The following is a 15000-nucleotide window of genomic DNA, read 5'->3' on the forward strand; positions in this document are numbered from 1 at the left end:
TCTCCTCTCCTCTCCTCTCCTCTCCTCTCCTCTCCTCTCCTCTCCTCTCCTCTCCTCTCCTCTCCTCTCCTCTCCTCTCCTCTCCTCTCCTCTCCTCTCCGTTTTCACTCCTCCACTTACATCCCTACTCACAAACCCCAGCGCCTTTCTCCAGCATCACCTTTCCTGGGAATAGGTCTATGCAGAATTCCCTCCGAAGCCCTTATTAGAAATAAACGTATGCGCGTAAAGGCGGAAAAGAGTGTAACTGATTTGTTTCCAATGCTCTCGGTTAGAACGAACTGCCGTTGTCCCGAACAGTGCCGAGTTTCACCGCCCATTCGATGTGCCGCAGGTTTCATACCGAGCGCTCGCTAATCCAATTAAAAGTGCACCTGGCCTGGAAGAGCTCTGTAATTAGCGGGAGCGTTTTTAGCCATTTCCACGGGAACACCGTGAAATCATCTCCGCTGGTCCAAGGACGGTCACATGGGGGTGGGGGCGAGGGGGCGAGGGGGGAGGGAGGAGCGGGGCCGGGGCCGGGGCCGGCACTCGGGGCTCATCTTTTCCCTCGGATTTCAGCAGTTTCGTGCGGAGGATGCGGCCGTGTCCCTCCGCCGGTTAGTAGCGAGGGCGGCGGCCCCGGCGAGGTGGGTGCGCGGGGCGGGGTGCGGCGGAACGGGGCTGGGGGTCCGTCGGGGAAAGCGGCCGCGGGATGCACCGAGTGCGGCGGGAGCGCTCCGCGCCTGCGGCGAGAGAATCGCTGCGGGGCCCGAGCTGTTGTGTTCCGCGAGCTCAAAGTGAAGCTGAAATACTTTTTTAATTTATTGATGCATTTATTTAAAAAAAAAATACCCCCACATCCCCGCCGAGCCCCACACGGGAACTTTGGAACTCGGTGCCTCGATAGCACTGCGGAACGCTTCCTAGCTCCGGCCGCAGGCCGTGCCCGGATCCCGCAGGAGCGGAGCTCGATGCTCATACTGCCACTGTGCTCAGTAACGGGTAGCACGGGGAGAAATAGGCTCCGATTTTCCCCGCTACATGAGCTTTTCTTACGAGCCAGTTTCGAGGCCACGGTAGAACTTTTCTCCCCGCCCTGCTCGGCTCTGATGCTCGGGAAAAGAGACCGATTCCACTCCGAGCAGCGGCCGGGGCGGCTGAGTCCCGGGTTGCACGGGGCCGCGTCCCTCTCCGATCCGCTCCCCGCAGGGCCGGGCCGGGCAGCGCCGCACCGCCGCTGGGCCCCACGGCCCCGAAAGGAGCGCCCGAACCGCGCGGGGAAGCGGCCGCGGGCCCGGCACAAAACATTGTTTCCTTTATTTCAAAGGGGGGAACCTGAGCGACTCTCATCCCTTTGATTGATTAAGGGCCTGAATAACTCGAGGCTCGGGAGTGACAGTCGCTGAATAGAGGACTGCAAATAAAGAGCGCAGTGGAAGCCGGGCTGGCACTTCACAGCGCAGAGCCGAGTTCGCTGGCACTTCCCGAGCTGTAAATAAAGGGCCGCGCACAATGGTACCTCTCTGAGGACAGACGGCCTTTACAACACTCCTGGCGTCATGTCCTGCTGCGGTCAGCCCGGCTCCGGGCGGACGTCACCTCCTTTCTTTTTGCGGCACTTCGGGCTGAATGCTACAATAAATTCCTGGGAACAACCGCCCGTCGGTTGGTGGGGCCGAGCGGGCGCCTCGCGTACGGCACAGCCGCGGGGGTGCGCGGGGCCGCCCCGTCCGTCCGTCGGTCCGTGAAAGCGGAGGTCCGCGGCGGTGCTTCCAGCCCGTCCGCGACACTGGGGCCGGAGGTGCCGCTCCCGGGCGGCGCGAACTACAGAAACAGAAGGGAGGGAGGAGGTTGTAGCGGTGTCGGAGAAGAGAAGGGCGGTCGCTCCCCCGCGTCTTCTACGCGGACAAAGCGCGCTGCGAACCCCGGGTCGGGAGCGGGACCCCGAGGGCGAGGAGCGACGCGCGGGCCCCTCGGCCGCTCTCCTGGAGCCGTCGGGGCGCGGAGCCCCCCGGGGCCGGCGGCTCTCGGCCGGGCCGGGCCGCCCCGGGCAGCGGCGGTGCGGGAGAGTCCCCGTTCCCCGCCCAATCAGCGGGGGCGGCGCGGCCGGGCCGGGCGGCGGCGGCCAATCGCGGCGGCGCCGCAACGGAGCCGCGCCGGGTCCGGAGCCGATAAATGGAGGCGGCCCCGCGGCCCATACTCCCGGGACAACGCTGCCGCCGCCCGCCCGGCCCCGCCCGCCCCGCTCCTGGATCCGCGGGGTCCGGTCCGGCCCTCCCGGCGCGGGGCAGCGCGGGTCACCGACGAAGGGGCAGCGGGGAGCGGCCCTTCCCCGCCCCCGGCGGCGTCCCCTCCCCGCGTGGCGGCTCTGACGGCGCTCTCTCCCGCAGCTGCACCTGGGCAGGAGCGCGCCACGCCGCCGCGATGACCACGCTGGCCGGGGCCGTGCCCAGGATGATGCGTCCCGGAGCCGGGCAGAGCTACCCGCGCGGCGGCTTCCCGTTGGAAGGTGAGGGCGGGAGGAGGGGCGGCAGTCAGAAAGCGGGGAAAACTTAGGGGACGGAGCGCGTGCGGAGGTCGGAAGGGGCCGCGGGAACTTCGGCCCCGGGTCCCTGTCCGGCAGCACTCCCCGGTTGGGCGCAACAGGTGCCGACACGCCGCGGGGTCCGAAGGAGACGTTAACGCTGTTTCTCCTCCTCTTGTCCAGTCTCTACACCTCTCGGCCAGGGCAGAGTCAATCAGCTCGGAGGAGTGTTCATCAACGGACGGCCGCTGCCCAACCATATCCGCCACAAGATCGTGGAGATGGCGCACCACGGCATCCGGCCCTGTGTCATCTCCCGGCAGCTGCGCGTGTCCCACGGCTGCGTCTCCAAGATCCTCTGCCGCTACCAGGAGACGGGCTCCATCCGCCCGGGGGCCATCGGCGGCAGCAAACCCAAGGTGAGCCCGGCGGGCGCGAGAGGGGGCGAGGGGCCGCGCACGGGCACGGTCCTGCGCGCTGCTCCTGGCGGGTCCGCGTCTTGAAACGATTGTGGGAAAGATTTATTATTCGTGTGAAAAGAAAATCGCGTTAAAAAAAAAAAAAAAAAAAAAAAAAAAAAATGAAAATCCGAAACGAAGTGAGGGAGAAAGGGCAGCTCCGGGAGCTGTGCTGCCCGCTCGGCCCTGCTCCGCCCGCCGCCCTTTCAGCTGCTCGGCTCCTTCCGTGCTTTTTGCAAAGCGCTAAAAAGTTCGCGGTCACAACAGTGCAGAGCGATATAGATCCTCCTCTCGAGTTTTGCCTCTCCCTTCCTTATATCTTTTGTTTTCCTCACAAAGAGAAGTGAACTTTTTGCGTTTTCGTTGAAAGCCGCTGGCCGGATTTTTTCCTTTGTTGTTACCAAAGTGGCGGCTCCCGAACTTTCGGTTCTCGTGTTAAAACGACAGATTTTTCTATAGGCGCGTGAAGGAGCGCGGGCCCTCAACCTGCATTTATTTCAGTTCGGCTCCACTTTAGAGCACCGAAGAAACCCCCCCGGGTCCTTCCCGGTCCCCTCACAACGCCACAGCTCTACTCTCCGTTCAGTGCTGCGGACTTCGTTCCGCTCAGTCTCTCCCTATGCACAGCTCTGCTCGCACCCCGCGCTGTCCCCGCACAATTCGGCGCTGTCCCCGCGGAGCTCCATCCCCTCCCTGCAGGTTCGGGCCGTTCTGTCTGCCCGGGGTAACGCCGCCGCCTCCATAGCCTCGGGCAGTCCCTGCCCGCGGGGCCGTGCGGCCTCTCCGGGAGGTCCGTGCGGGGCCGGGGCAGTCCGGGCTCCGCCGCCGCACAGCTCCCGCTTGCCCCGTGTGCTCTGAAGCAGGTGACGACGCCGGACGTGGAGAAAAAAATCGAGGAGTACAAACGGGAGAACGCGGGGATGTTCAGCTGGGAGATCCGCGACAGGCTGCTCAAGGACGGCGTCTGCGACCGCAACACCGTGCCCTCAGGTAGGGGCACTGCGGGATGCTCCGTGCCGGGGGAACGGGGCCGGTGGCGGCCGCGCCGGGAGCCGGGGACGCTCCGCGGAGGGTTCAATTACGCTACGGGCGGAGGGTACCGGCGGGAGGGGGCGGCGGGACCGAGTCCGGGCGGTGTCGGGGGGCTCCCGTCACCTCGGGGGGGGGAATTGCGCGGGGCGGTGCCAACCCCGCGGGAGGACAGCGAGGCCTCCGACGGCAGCGGCCGGAAGCAGGGCTCGGACCGGAGGAGCGGCGGTCACAGATCCGCACTCCCCCCGAAGTGAGCTCCATCAGCCGCATCCTGCGGAGCAAGTTTGGGAAAGGCGAGGAGGAGGAGGCCGAGCTGGAGAGGAAGGAGGCGGAAGAAGGAGACAAGAAGGCGAAGCACAGCATCGACGGCATCCTCAGCGAGAGAGGTAATGCCCGCACCCGGGAACTGCGGCGGGAGATGGGGGGGGCTCGGCGGGGAGGCCGGGCCGAGACCGGACCCGGTCCGAGCCGGGAAACGCGCGAGGGGCGGTCGGGCCGCCGGGGGAAGCCTCTGTGCCGCGGGGCCTCAATCGGGGGGACCGCCTTCAGCCTGGCGGCCGCGGTCACACGGTGCGATGCTTCTCTAAAGTAAAGGCTGCGGAAAGTTTGTGCTGTGTTGGCGTGTGCTGGGCCGGGCCGGGCCGGGGGCTGCGGGACACTGCCGGGCCGGCTTCGTCGGGGCTGCCGGAGGGGAGGCCGGATCGGGCCGGGCTAGGGCTGGAAGTGGTGGCCCGGCACAGGCACGGCGCTGGGGAAGGCGAGACAAAAGTACCAAATGAGCTGGTCAAACATTTGTACAACTTCTGCAGCTTTTACAAAGAAGGCCTTCTATACACAATCTACACTTGGAGATGAACTTGGAAAACAAAGAGGGGAGAGTCCATTGAAACTCACACTTTGGCTTTGCGTAGACAAAGCTCCAGCTAGCAGCAGCTTGATGTGAACAAAGGAAGGCAACCTTTTTATAATTCAAGGAGAAAAGAAGAGAAAACAGCCCCACAAAAGGCTGAGAAAAGACATTATGGGCTTGCAATGAGGGATGAATTATTCAATGAGCCCCTAATAGCTGATGCTCCACACAGTTTTATGGACTCTCTACCGTGGAAAAAGTGCTGTTCGTATCTCCAGAATGTTTGTGGTAATTCCAGACATCTGGAGGTGCTGAGAACCGATCAGGAAGGACAGCAAAAAACGCTTTATTTAAAGCAGGCTAAACCCTTGTATTGTAGCAACAAACCTGAGTGCGCTCCCCAAAGTTACTCCGTGGCTCTGTTCTTAAAACCCCATCTTGTGTCTGTGAGTGTGCGTGTAATGCACACACAGGAGGTGCTGACGGGAACTCTGTGAGGGCCAGAAGTGTCTGAGTGCCTCTCTGTGCCCCTATGTGCACGTGGCTGTTTTCCCGGTGCCTCCTCTGATGGAGAGCTGTGCTGAAGGAAGGAGGGGACTTGTGCCTGGGCTGCTTCTGCAGTCATGTACCTCTTTCCTGGCCTCCTGCTGGCATGTGTGCCCAGTTTTGATTCCTTTGCATTCAGTTAGTGGCAGGATTCTCTTGAACGCAATGGGCCGTACCACCCTGTGCTGTGTCTGTGTGTGCTTGTGGGCTGGGTACCAGTTTGGCAGAGAATGGCAATGGGAGGGAGGATCAGCTTCCTCCACAACCACTCCTGCTTACCCATATCATCCTGGTGCTTCATTTTGTTATGGCGTGGCCAGTGTGCTACAGCGAGAGTGCTGTTGATAGAGAGAACTTGTTACTGTGCTTGTGCCTTGCTCTTATGGGATGCTACAGGAAAACACAGCAGAGAGCTCATTGTGGGAGCAAAACAGCCCCAAAATGGGTTTGCCCCTCCTTGCAAAGTCATGAGAAAAAAGAAGTTCTGCTTCAACTCCCATTGCCAACAGAGGAGTGAAGGCTCCACTCTGCCCACACAAGCACCCGGCCCGGTGCTTCTCATTGCGGTGGCTGCAGAGCCCCATGGCTGTGGTTCTGTGGTGGTGGTGGCTGTGTGCGGAGCTGGGTGACAGCACTGCATCCACAGGATGGTGTGGGACAATCCAGCAAGGTACTCGGAGCTGTGTGCCCTCAGCAGCAGTGTGCAGTGCTGTGGGGTGGGGAGAGTGCAGTGTGCTAGGGTGCTCTGTGAGCTGGGCTGTGCCTGTGGCTGGAGTGGCACAGGGGCTGTGGGGCATGACAACACAGGTGTTGGCTTGGCTGGAAGAAAATGAAGCAGAGTTGTGCTGACTTTAAAGGCTGCTGATTCCCTGTATAGGATTTGAGGCGTTCTTGTAGCAGTGGAATCAGACAGAAGAGAAAAACAGCCTTTTAGATAACATGCTCTATACAGGCACTTAACCCTGCTCTCTCGTACCCCTGGCGGATGCCACACATGCTGCACTGCTGCTCTGCTGCTGATGCCGTCCTCTGCCCTGGTCTGGGGCATGGATTTAGAACGCAACCTGGCTGCCACGGCACCTATCTGCCCGATAGTGGCTCTTTCACAGCCTATCTGTTTTTCCTGTGGACACGATGCATTTTTCTTAACCGCCCAAACCGTAAAGACAGCACATGAAGGAGAAACCTCAGCGCCTTTATATGGCACAGGGGGCCTATTTTTAGAACGAGGGCTGCGGGGAGGGAGCGCCCGGAGCTCGCATCCCACGGCCGCTGTGTGCCCGCTGCTGGGAGCGCCGCGCCGGGCCCGGCCTCAAAGGGGCTCTGTTCGCGGCCGGAATTGGCCCCCGGGCCCCGTCCCGCGGATCCTCCCCCAGTCATGTGCCCGCAGAAAGGGCCCTACTCATCCCCAGCGCTGCTCCGGGAGCGATTCAGGCTGCAGCAGGCTAAATTGACTTCTTTCTTTCCTTCCACTTTCATCTCGCACCAAACCCTCCCCCCTCGCCCTCCCCTTCCTCTTTTCTTTTCTTTTCTTTTTTTTTTTTTTCTTCTCTGTGCCCGAGGCTCACATTAATACAATTTCGGCACCATCCCTATTTTTGTGTGTATGTGGGAAGCTTGGGGGGGTGGGGAGGGTGGGGGGGTTAGAAAGGGCCTCAGCACAAAGCGCTGCTCAGCAGCTCAGCCGTTGCTCTGCTTCGCTGAGCGATGCTGTTCCTGTTTGTGAGTTTGGGGAAAAGCATTTCTGCTGTGCACTGTAATGGAATTAGAGGACAGATGCTGTCTGTGCGTGGGACACGCGACCACCGGCCCCAGCTTAAATATTTAGATGCAGTGTTACAATCAGCAACTTGATCTGCGGGCTGTGACGCGGTGCCATGCGCTCCGGAGGGCACAGGGCTGGCGCGTGCTGTGAGGAGGGCTGCTCAGTGCCTGCTGCCCCTTGGGGTTAGTAATACTGCTACACTGCTATGGCAGCTGATGGAGGGAGGGACTGCCCTCTATCTCTGCCCTGTGGGGTGCTGCCCCCAGCCCCTGGTGCTCCTTGTCCCGGCTGCAGCCCCTGAAGTGATCCCAGCTGCACCTGCCCCCCTGATGTGGGGATCTGACCCGTGTTTGGGCACTTGACCGACTCAGAAATAGTTCCTAAAATGTTGGAGCAGAACTGCTGGGAACATCCTGCCACAGTTCTCTGAGCTCGGGCACCGAGAGTGAGGGCAAACCTTGCTGCAGCAAGTATTGGGATCGCTTCCTATGCGTTTACCTGAGTTTGTACTTAAGCTTGCATCTGATTGGATTGCTCCAAAACTCTTAATTAATAGTTGGTTAAACTTAGTGTAATTCTGAAAGGACTGGGGTTAGAGTCTGAAGGGCTCGCTCCCGAACTGTGGTTTTTGTCCCTGGCTTTGTGACTTTACTGTGATTGCCAAATTGTGGCCACCAGCAGGAATGCATCCCAGCAGAGCTCAGGATGTGAGGTGGGGTTTGGGGTGGCTGTGTGCACCCTGCAAGATGTGAGGAGCTCCAGTGAAAGGGCCCATTCACGTGTGCACGTTTCCATGGGCAGGGCAGGACTGGTGCCTGAATCCACCCCGTTCTGCTCAGAGCCACTGTGCCAGGCTCAGGTTGTGCGTGTTGCACTGGCAGGGCTTGCTGAAGCAGGGATGTCAGCAGCTGCTTGTGCAGCGGTGGTGATGGCATCAGCAGACAGATTTTAATTAGATACAAAATTAATTAGAGATTAATGCTGAAATTAAAAGTTGCTGCTGATTAAAACCTTATGAGATTCTTTTGGGGGTCCAATTCCAAGTGGTACTTTTCTGTTATGTCAGGTCAAGCTGATGCTTTGATCTGACTCTGACTAGGGGAGGGTTCAGTTCTGATGGCTTTTGCGTTAGGTTCACTTATTGATAAGCGCTGAAACGAGAGGAGCCCATAAAGTTGATAGTGATAAATTATGGCGGGTCCCCAGGGCTGTGTAGTAAAACTGCGTTGGGAAATGGAGCAGAACTACAAAGTGCTCTCTGGTTAATTTAAGGAGAAATTGAGTGAAACGTGAAGCAGTAAATCACAGCGCTGTGCTCAGTGCGGATTTCTCCATGTAAATGTCACTTTAAATCCTATGTGACACACACGTGTGGCTACAGGCAGAGGAGAACATATAAATAAGGATGCAGGACCCAATTGCTGAGCTCTGGCTACTAAATGGGAACTGAGCTCAGCACAGACCCTGCTCTGCTCCCCTTCCCTGCAGTGCTCCTGCCCCATGCTGCTGTGTTAATTCACCTCCAGTCACTCCCCCTAGAAAATGAAAACGGAGCGAAACGTAATGAAATCAAAACTCACCGTGGGCGCATTAGGGCCACTGTGTGTCATGTGCTGAGATTGTTTGGTTAGCGGGGTTTGATGTGCTGCTGACAGCTCATTTGTTCACTGGTAAATAAAGGTTCGGAGCGATTAACAGTGTGCATATATAACGAGTGGGACAGTAAGAGGCAATTAAGCTGTTGGTGCAATGTCTTATCTCGCTGGTTGCCCTACAGTTGTTTTACAACCAGGAATTAAAATCTGAAAAGGTGATTTGCGGTGTCGCTGGCCAAATATTGATTAAGTGGTGTTTGCGATGCCATTGTCACAGACAGAAAGGGCACCGTTCTGCCCCGCGTGGTTCATCTCCCATTGTGAGCAATGCTTAACCTCTGGGATCAAAGGGATTGTTGCAGTTTATCTGTTCTGGAAAATCCTTCTTTGCTCCTAAACTTGGATTAATGGCCAAGTTGTCTTTAATGACATGTGAAATTTGGATGGAGTCCTTATTCTGCATGGTCTGCTGGGTGTACGCACTGTACGCAGTTTTGTGCGAGGCTTTTCTTGAACACTGTTGGATTTGCATTTGTGTGAATCTCTGTTTTTAGTACAGAGTGTGCTGAAACTTTGCTAAAACAGTGGGTAAAACACACTGTACCTCCTTGAGTCTTAATGAAGCTGATTTGGTTGCACATAATTTTTCAGATGGATGTTGTCTGAAGAAAATTGGGTTTTTCTGTACTAAATTGGTAAGATAAATGGCCACTGCTGTTGAAAGGAAGGGAGTTTGGGTTGGAGGAGCTGCTGGAGCTGGGTGCTCAGCGCAAAAGTGTCCCAGCGAGCTGCAGCATCTGTGTGTGCTTCCTTTGCAGCAGTGATGGCTGCACAGTTGCTTCCCGGACTGCAGGGAGAGCTGAGTTCGTGCTGCAGGGCAGGCAGCAGCACATGGGATCTGCGTCTTCTCACCCGACTAAGCAAGCTGTGCTTGCTTCAGATAACAAAATGTCCCACCAGCCCCACAGCAGAGGAGGCTGTGCAGCTTGGATGTGGTGTGCCGGCCTGTGCTGATGCTGTGGGATCTCTCAGCTGGGTGATCTGTGAGCAGGAGATGCCGCTGCTGCCACCCCAGGCACAAGTGGAGCTCCATGCACAGTGGTCAGGCAGGGCCAGAGAGCCCCTTCTGGTCGTTATCTGGTATGCGTGCCTGAGCCTCTGGTGCTGTGGAGAGAATCAGCAGAGTAAGAGCTGAAAAAAATTACTTTTAGTCATCAGTTTCTCATTATTTCTTAAACACACTGTTTTTCTTTTGTCTGCACAAAGTGTCAGCCTGTGTGCTCTGTGAGTGCCCTGCTCCTTAAGAAGGCAGGTAGCCCCAGAGCAGCAGTTACTTTTCTCTGAAAGTATTTTAGGTTCATGTTTCTGTACAGCACACAGACGCAGCTCTCTGGTTTCAGCAGGAGCTGTGAGGAGGGCAGCGATGTGCGCTCTGTTCTGCTTTCTGCTGTTTTGTTGGTGTGGATATGTGCCTGGATGCAAACTGGCTGCCAAGTGTGACCAACATTTGTCGTGCATGTGTCCATATAAGGTCCCGCCTTAAGGATGCTTGCATTCACGGTATGCTCACATTGGATGAGGCTTTGGAAGTGCCCGAGTAGTGATCTCTTTGTCAGCAGACCAGTAGTACCACACAGATTGCTGCTCTGAGCTGGCATTTTGCATGTCTGGCCCCCTCAGACCTCACTCGCCTTATTTAATGAGCAGTGCTGCTCAGCCAGTGCAGTGTGCAGAGGTTCCCTCTTGGAGGTGGCTGTGATGTGGGTGTCCCTTTCCATGCTGTGGAACAGGGGAACTCCTGCAGCTGGAGTGCTGCTTCTGGCATGCGAGTGGAGCCACGGCGCTGGCACGGCAGTGGCACCCCCTGGGTAGCTTCAGTGCATGCTGAGCAGCTCTGCTGGCAGGAGAGCTGTTTGAGGAAGGACTGCCCTCACAACCAGTGGGCTGTTCATGTGGGTGGGCACTGAACCTTCTCAGCGTGCTGCTTGGGAAGGAGGTCTGCAGGGTTTTGTAGCATGTGCGGTGCAGGGAAGGGCGCAGTGTGCTCCCAGTCTGGGTGCTTGTGGTAACAGTTATGCACGTGGTGTTTGGCTTCACCACGCTCTTTGCCATGACCTGTGGAACAGGCAAATACTAGCAGAAAACAGCTAGCTATAAAACAGCAGGAATCGGTGCAATCTGTTCCTCTGCTCAGGGGTTGTGCAGTGAATGCCGTAGATGGGAAATGCCCTGCAGGTTCCCTCAGGGAACCACCACCAAGAGCAGACCCACTGCCTGCCGTACTGATGGGGTCTGGCAAAGTGCTCAGGAGGTTGGCAGCCACACAGCAAGGCACACAGTTGCCTGTTGCTTCAGCACCCACTGTCAGTGTTCCAGAGAACGCAGAGCTGTCAGACCATGTGCTGGGCAGTGAGGCTTTGAGGAACCTCTCGGAGTTGTGGGACTTCAGGGAAAGCCATGGGGTGTGTGTGGCCACTGCTTCTGGCAGCAGTGTGAAATGGCCGCACGCAGCGGACATCTTGTACTTCTTGCTGTCTCCCTCTTGACCTGTGTAACAGGGATCCCTGGCCCATATGTAGCCCTTACTTTCCATGGGGCTGTGTGGCTGCTCAGGGTGGGACAGGGAGACAGGAGCTCACTGTAACCCAGAGCTGTTTGCTTGCTCAGACCCAGCAGGGTGAGGCAGCGCTGAGATCTGTCTGTGGGTCAGTGAGCGCCCCGACACGGCAAGAGGGCATAGTGTGACAAGCAGAGCAAATTGAGAAGAGCTGTTTTAGCAAGCTGAGCTTAAAAGTTTTCTAATACGTGATTTAGCAAAAAAAAAAAAAAAAAAAAAAAAAAAAATCATCTGGCTGCGTGCTGCACACAACTATGTGACCCACACTCTGTCAGGGTGGGCAGGACGTGGGGAGCATGCCTCAGGTCAGTGTGTGGCCCCTTGTGGGCTGAAAGCTGTGGGGCTTTCCCTGTCCTCAGCTGCACTCCCCCTCCTCCTTTTATCCTAACCAGTTGTGCCAGTGGGATTTGGGGAAGGAAACTGGGAGCTCCAATCTGAAAAGCTGTGGGAGCCAATACAGCTGGTACATAGGGGCTGTGCTCCAAACTCCCAGAGATCCCTTGGCTGGGGAAGAGCTTAAAGCAAAGTGGGTTTCAAAGTCACTGCACTGGCAGTGCAGAAGATGGGGTGGTGACTGATGGTGGAAATGTCTCTCAATCTGACATCAGAGCAGCCCTGGGAGAGTGTAACAGAGGCAGAAGCAGAGAGCAGGTGTTGAACAAATCCCAAATACACCTAGAGTCCAACCGGCGCTGGAATCACGCAGAACCGACAACAGCCATGGATAGGGCACTCTGCAGGATGCACCCAGCCCTCTCCACACTCTGAAGGAGGCATTGTGGTCACCACCGTGCTGTGAAGGTGGTGGTAACACCCAGGGACACTCTGCTCTGTGCCGATGCCTCAGGTCACCCCGCTCACACAGCTGCCCACAAGTGTGGGAAGGGGGCTGCGGTGAGCACAGTTGTTTATCTTTGGGATGGGACAAGGGAACTGAGTAGGAAAGAGTGATCCTGTGACTTGTGTTCGTAAGCAAATACCCCTAAACAGAAACAAACAAGAAAAGAGTGGTCGCAGCAGCGTAAGCACTAGGAGAGTGAGGTTTGGTTTGCACGGGGACAGCTCTGGGCTGGTATATGCACTGCCTGAGAGCTGCTCTGCAGTGTCTGCACAGACCCCTGCTACTCCCCCTGCCCTGTCCCAGCCCCCCAGCAGGAAGGGAATGCTGTGTCTTGCTGGAATCTTACTAATTTTTTTTTTCCCCTTCTGTTGCTGTGCATCCAGGCAGTGTGTGCAGTGGGGAAGGGCTGGAGTGTAGGACATATGGTGGCTGTGTCAGCTGTTCCAGTTTGGGCAAATCCTGCTCTGTGCATCTTTGCTCGTTTGAGATTGGAACAATATATTTTCAGCTCTGAATGGTATTTCCAAGTGTCTGGGATGCAGAAGTCAAGAGTTGTGCAGGATCAGCTGCTGAAACTGCGAGTCGGTGAATGATGTTCTCTTCCGTGGGGAAGCACTCACTGTGTGTGAGAGCTGAGCCACCGTGTGATCAGCGGAGCTCAGCAATTACCGGGATGTGCTTGTTGCTGGGCTGCCTGTGGATAGCTGCAGTTGTTTGCAAACATGTGCTGTGGAAAAAGTACTGAATGATGTATACAAATGGTCTTTAGTTTGAGCAAGTGTTTGGTGATTGAAATCTGTGTGGTTGCGGCTGGGCACAGGCTGTTCGCTTCTAGTACTGGGTTGCAGTCAGTAAAGACGTAAAACTTCTGCAAAGCTGCTGAAAACATTTTTTTTTTCTATTTGGGTGTTTTACTAAAGCCCCCATTAAGACAGAAATATAAGCTCGAAAGAGAAGGAACAAAATCAATAAAAGCATTTAAGCCAAGTACATTGATAGCATTTGTCTTCAAACTGCAGCTTTCAAAATCTTCCTGCAGAGGAGAATGCACATCTGTGGTGGCATTTGGTGCAGGGGTTGGGGATGGGCTGCATTGGTTTGATTTTAAACTTCTGAAGCAGCAGCAGTCTGAAAGCAGGAGGGAGCTTCATGCTCAGCTGGGCTGGGGAAGCACAGCCTTCCCAGGGTGGGAATGGCAGTTCTGCTGCACGCTGCTGTCTGTGTGCAAAAGTAATGCAAAGAACTTACAGGCAGAGTAGGCACCTCAGGGAAAAAGCTGGTAATATTTTTCTTTTTTTCTTTTTTTAATGAACAAATGATTTTATGGCTTAGCACCAGTGCACTGAAGAGAGGTGTGTTTAAAAGTTGGACTCAAGAGCTTTTGTCTGGAGAATAATACACTTGGTGGAAAGCACGGCACAATGGAGAGCTTTTCTTTCAGTTCTGTATGGGCGAGCGTCAGTCAGCCACGGAAGAACTTCAAAAGCCAAAGGAAAAGCCGTCAGGCTGCCCCAATCCCGATAGGTTTCCCTGAGGTGAGGGGAGAGCTGGCGTTGGCAGCAGCACAGGAGGCAGTGGGTGGTGCACACTGAGGAACCAGCTGAGCCGCTGCGTCCTGGGAAGATGGGAAGCTGTTGGGCTGTTCCATCTCACATGCCCTGTGCTGCTTGTTTCTGAAGGCAGAGGAGTCCCACCTCTCTGCTGGAAGTGGTGTGGGGTGGGAAGCTGTGTGCCGGGTGCTCCAAGGGTATGGCTGGCAAGGACGTGGGTGGCAGAGCAGTGAGCCGCCATCCTGTAGCAGGCAGCAGTTTGTTGTGCTGTCTCATGGAATGCTCTTGGTGATGGTTTGGTTTCAGCCCTCCAAGAGGACAGGTGGTGGCAGTGGTGCTGGGCTGTGGTCCCACTCTGTGCTCCTGTCCGGAGCATCTGGCTGAGTCAGGGACAGCTTTGTGCTGTTGACACTCACCCAGTTAGCTCTGTTATCGGTGTGAAAACAGCATCGGGTAATATGACCTTGGTTTTCAGTGATTTGTGTGTTTAGGCTTCAAAAATGGAGAACAAAACTTCGAGGTGGAAGACCTTTTTGCATGCATTCATTTATCTCAAGCTCATCAGGCATGCTTAGGTGTCCTTGACATTAGCCAGGCTATTGGAAGGAATTGGCTTCTGTGAAGTTTGGGTTGGAAGCAAATGACCTGCTGAGCACAGCCACGGCTGCAGCACCACTAGCTGCAATGTGTGTGGGCACATCTATGGGCTGCTCTGAGGTGACTGCCTTTGGTGATGGGGAAGGCGCCCTCTGGGTGAAGAACAGCAAATCTAAGCCAACCAAACAGCATTTCTAAGGATAATTTCTATGAGAAAGTGCGTAAGCACTGTATTGAGGATTGCAGATGAGCCCAGATTCATTGCTGAGAGAGGTTAGGTCAGCAGAGAAACAAGGTGCCTGTATTCAGCAGGGGCTGCAGAGTGAAGGTAGATACAACTGTAGAGAATACTCGTCTGAATGGGTGCTGTATTATAGCCTAAAATGTACAACACTGCTCTGTTTGTGTTTTTTGTTGTTGTTTTTTTTGGCTGTATTGGAAGGAGAGTGTAATAGCACCTAGATCTCCAAAAATCACATATGTGAACTATCCATTACAATTAATTTATTTTTCATTTTGGAAAAAAGATGGAAGAAGAAATAGGGATTAGAGCAAAAAATGGGGCATTGGGTTTGGATTTGGTACAGCATTGTCAGTAGCATTTTAGTTTTTCAGGAGTATAGGGAAGAGGAGTACTCTGAGT

At 55.8% G+C, this 15000-nt stretch overlaps 1 protein-coding gene across 2 annotated transcripts in view; it reads left to right on the forward strand.

The window, feature by feature from the left end:
- Positions 1-2389: 2389 nt before the first annotated feature.
- Positions 2390-15000, forward strand: part of PAX3 (paired box 3) — a 63848-nt gene continuing 51237 nt past the window's right edge. The window contains exons 1-4 of one of the 2 annotated variants that reach the window (XM_042878588.1): positions 2390-2491; positions 2690-2925; positions 3828-3954; positions 4248-4382. In XM_042878588.1, coding sequence (XP_042734522.1) covers positions 2407-2491; positions 2690-2925; positions 3828-3954; positions 4248-4382 — 583 coding nt within the window. In that variant the 5' untranslated portion in view covers positions 2390-2406. Of the gene's footprint in view, positions 2492-2689; positions 2926-3824; positions 3955-4247; positions 4383-15000 lie in introns of both variants that reach the window. The other variant, XM_042878589.1, reaches the window with a different exon arrangement.

Source organism: Lagopus leucura, unplaced genomic scaffold (assembly GCF_019238085.1).
Source record: "Lagopus leucura isolate 7727_CA_CO unplaced genomic scaffold, USGS_WTPT01 Super-Scaffold_100021, whole genome shotgun sequence".
Taxonomy (NCBI): domain Eukaryota; kingdom Metazoa; phylum Chordata; class Aves; order Galliformes; family Phasianidae; genus Lagopus; species Lagopus leucura.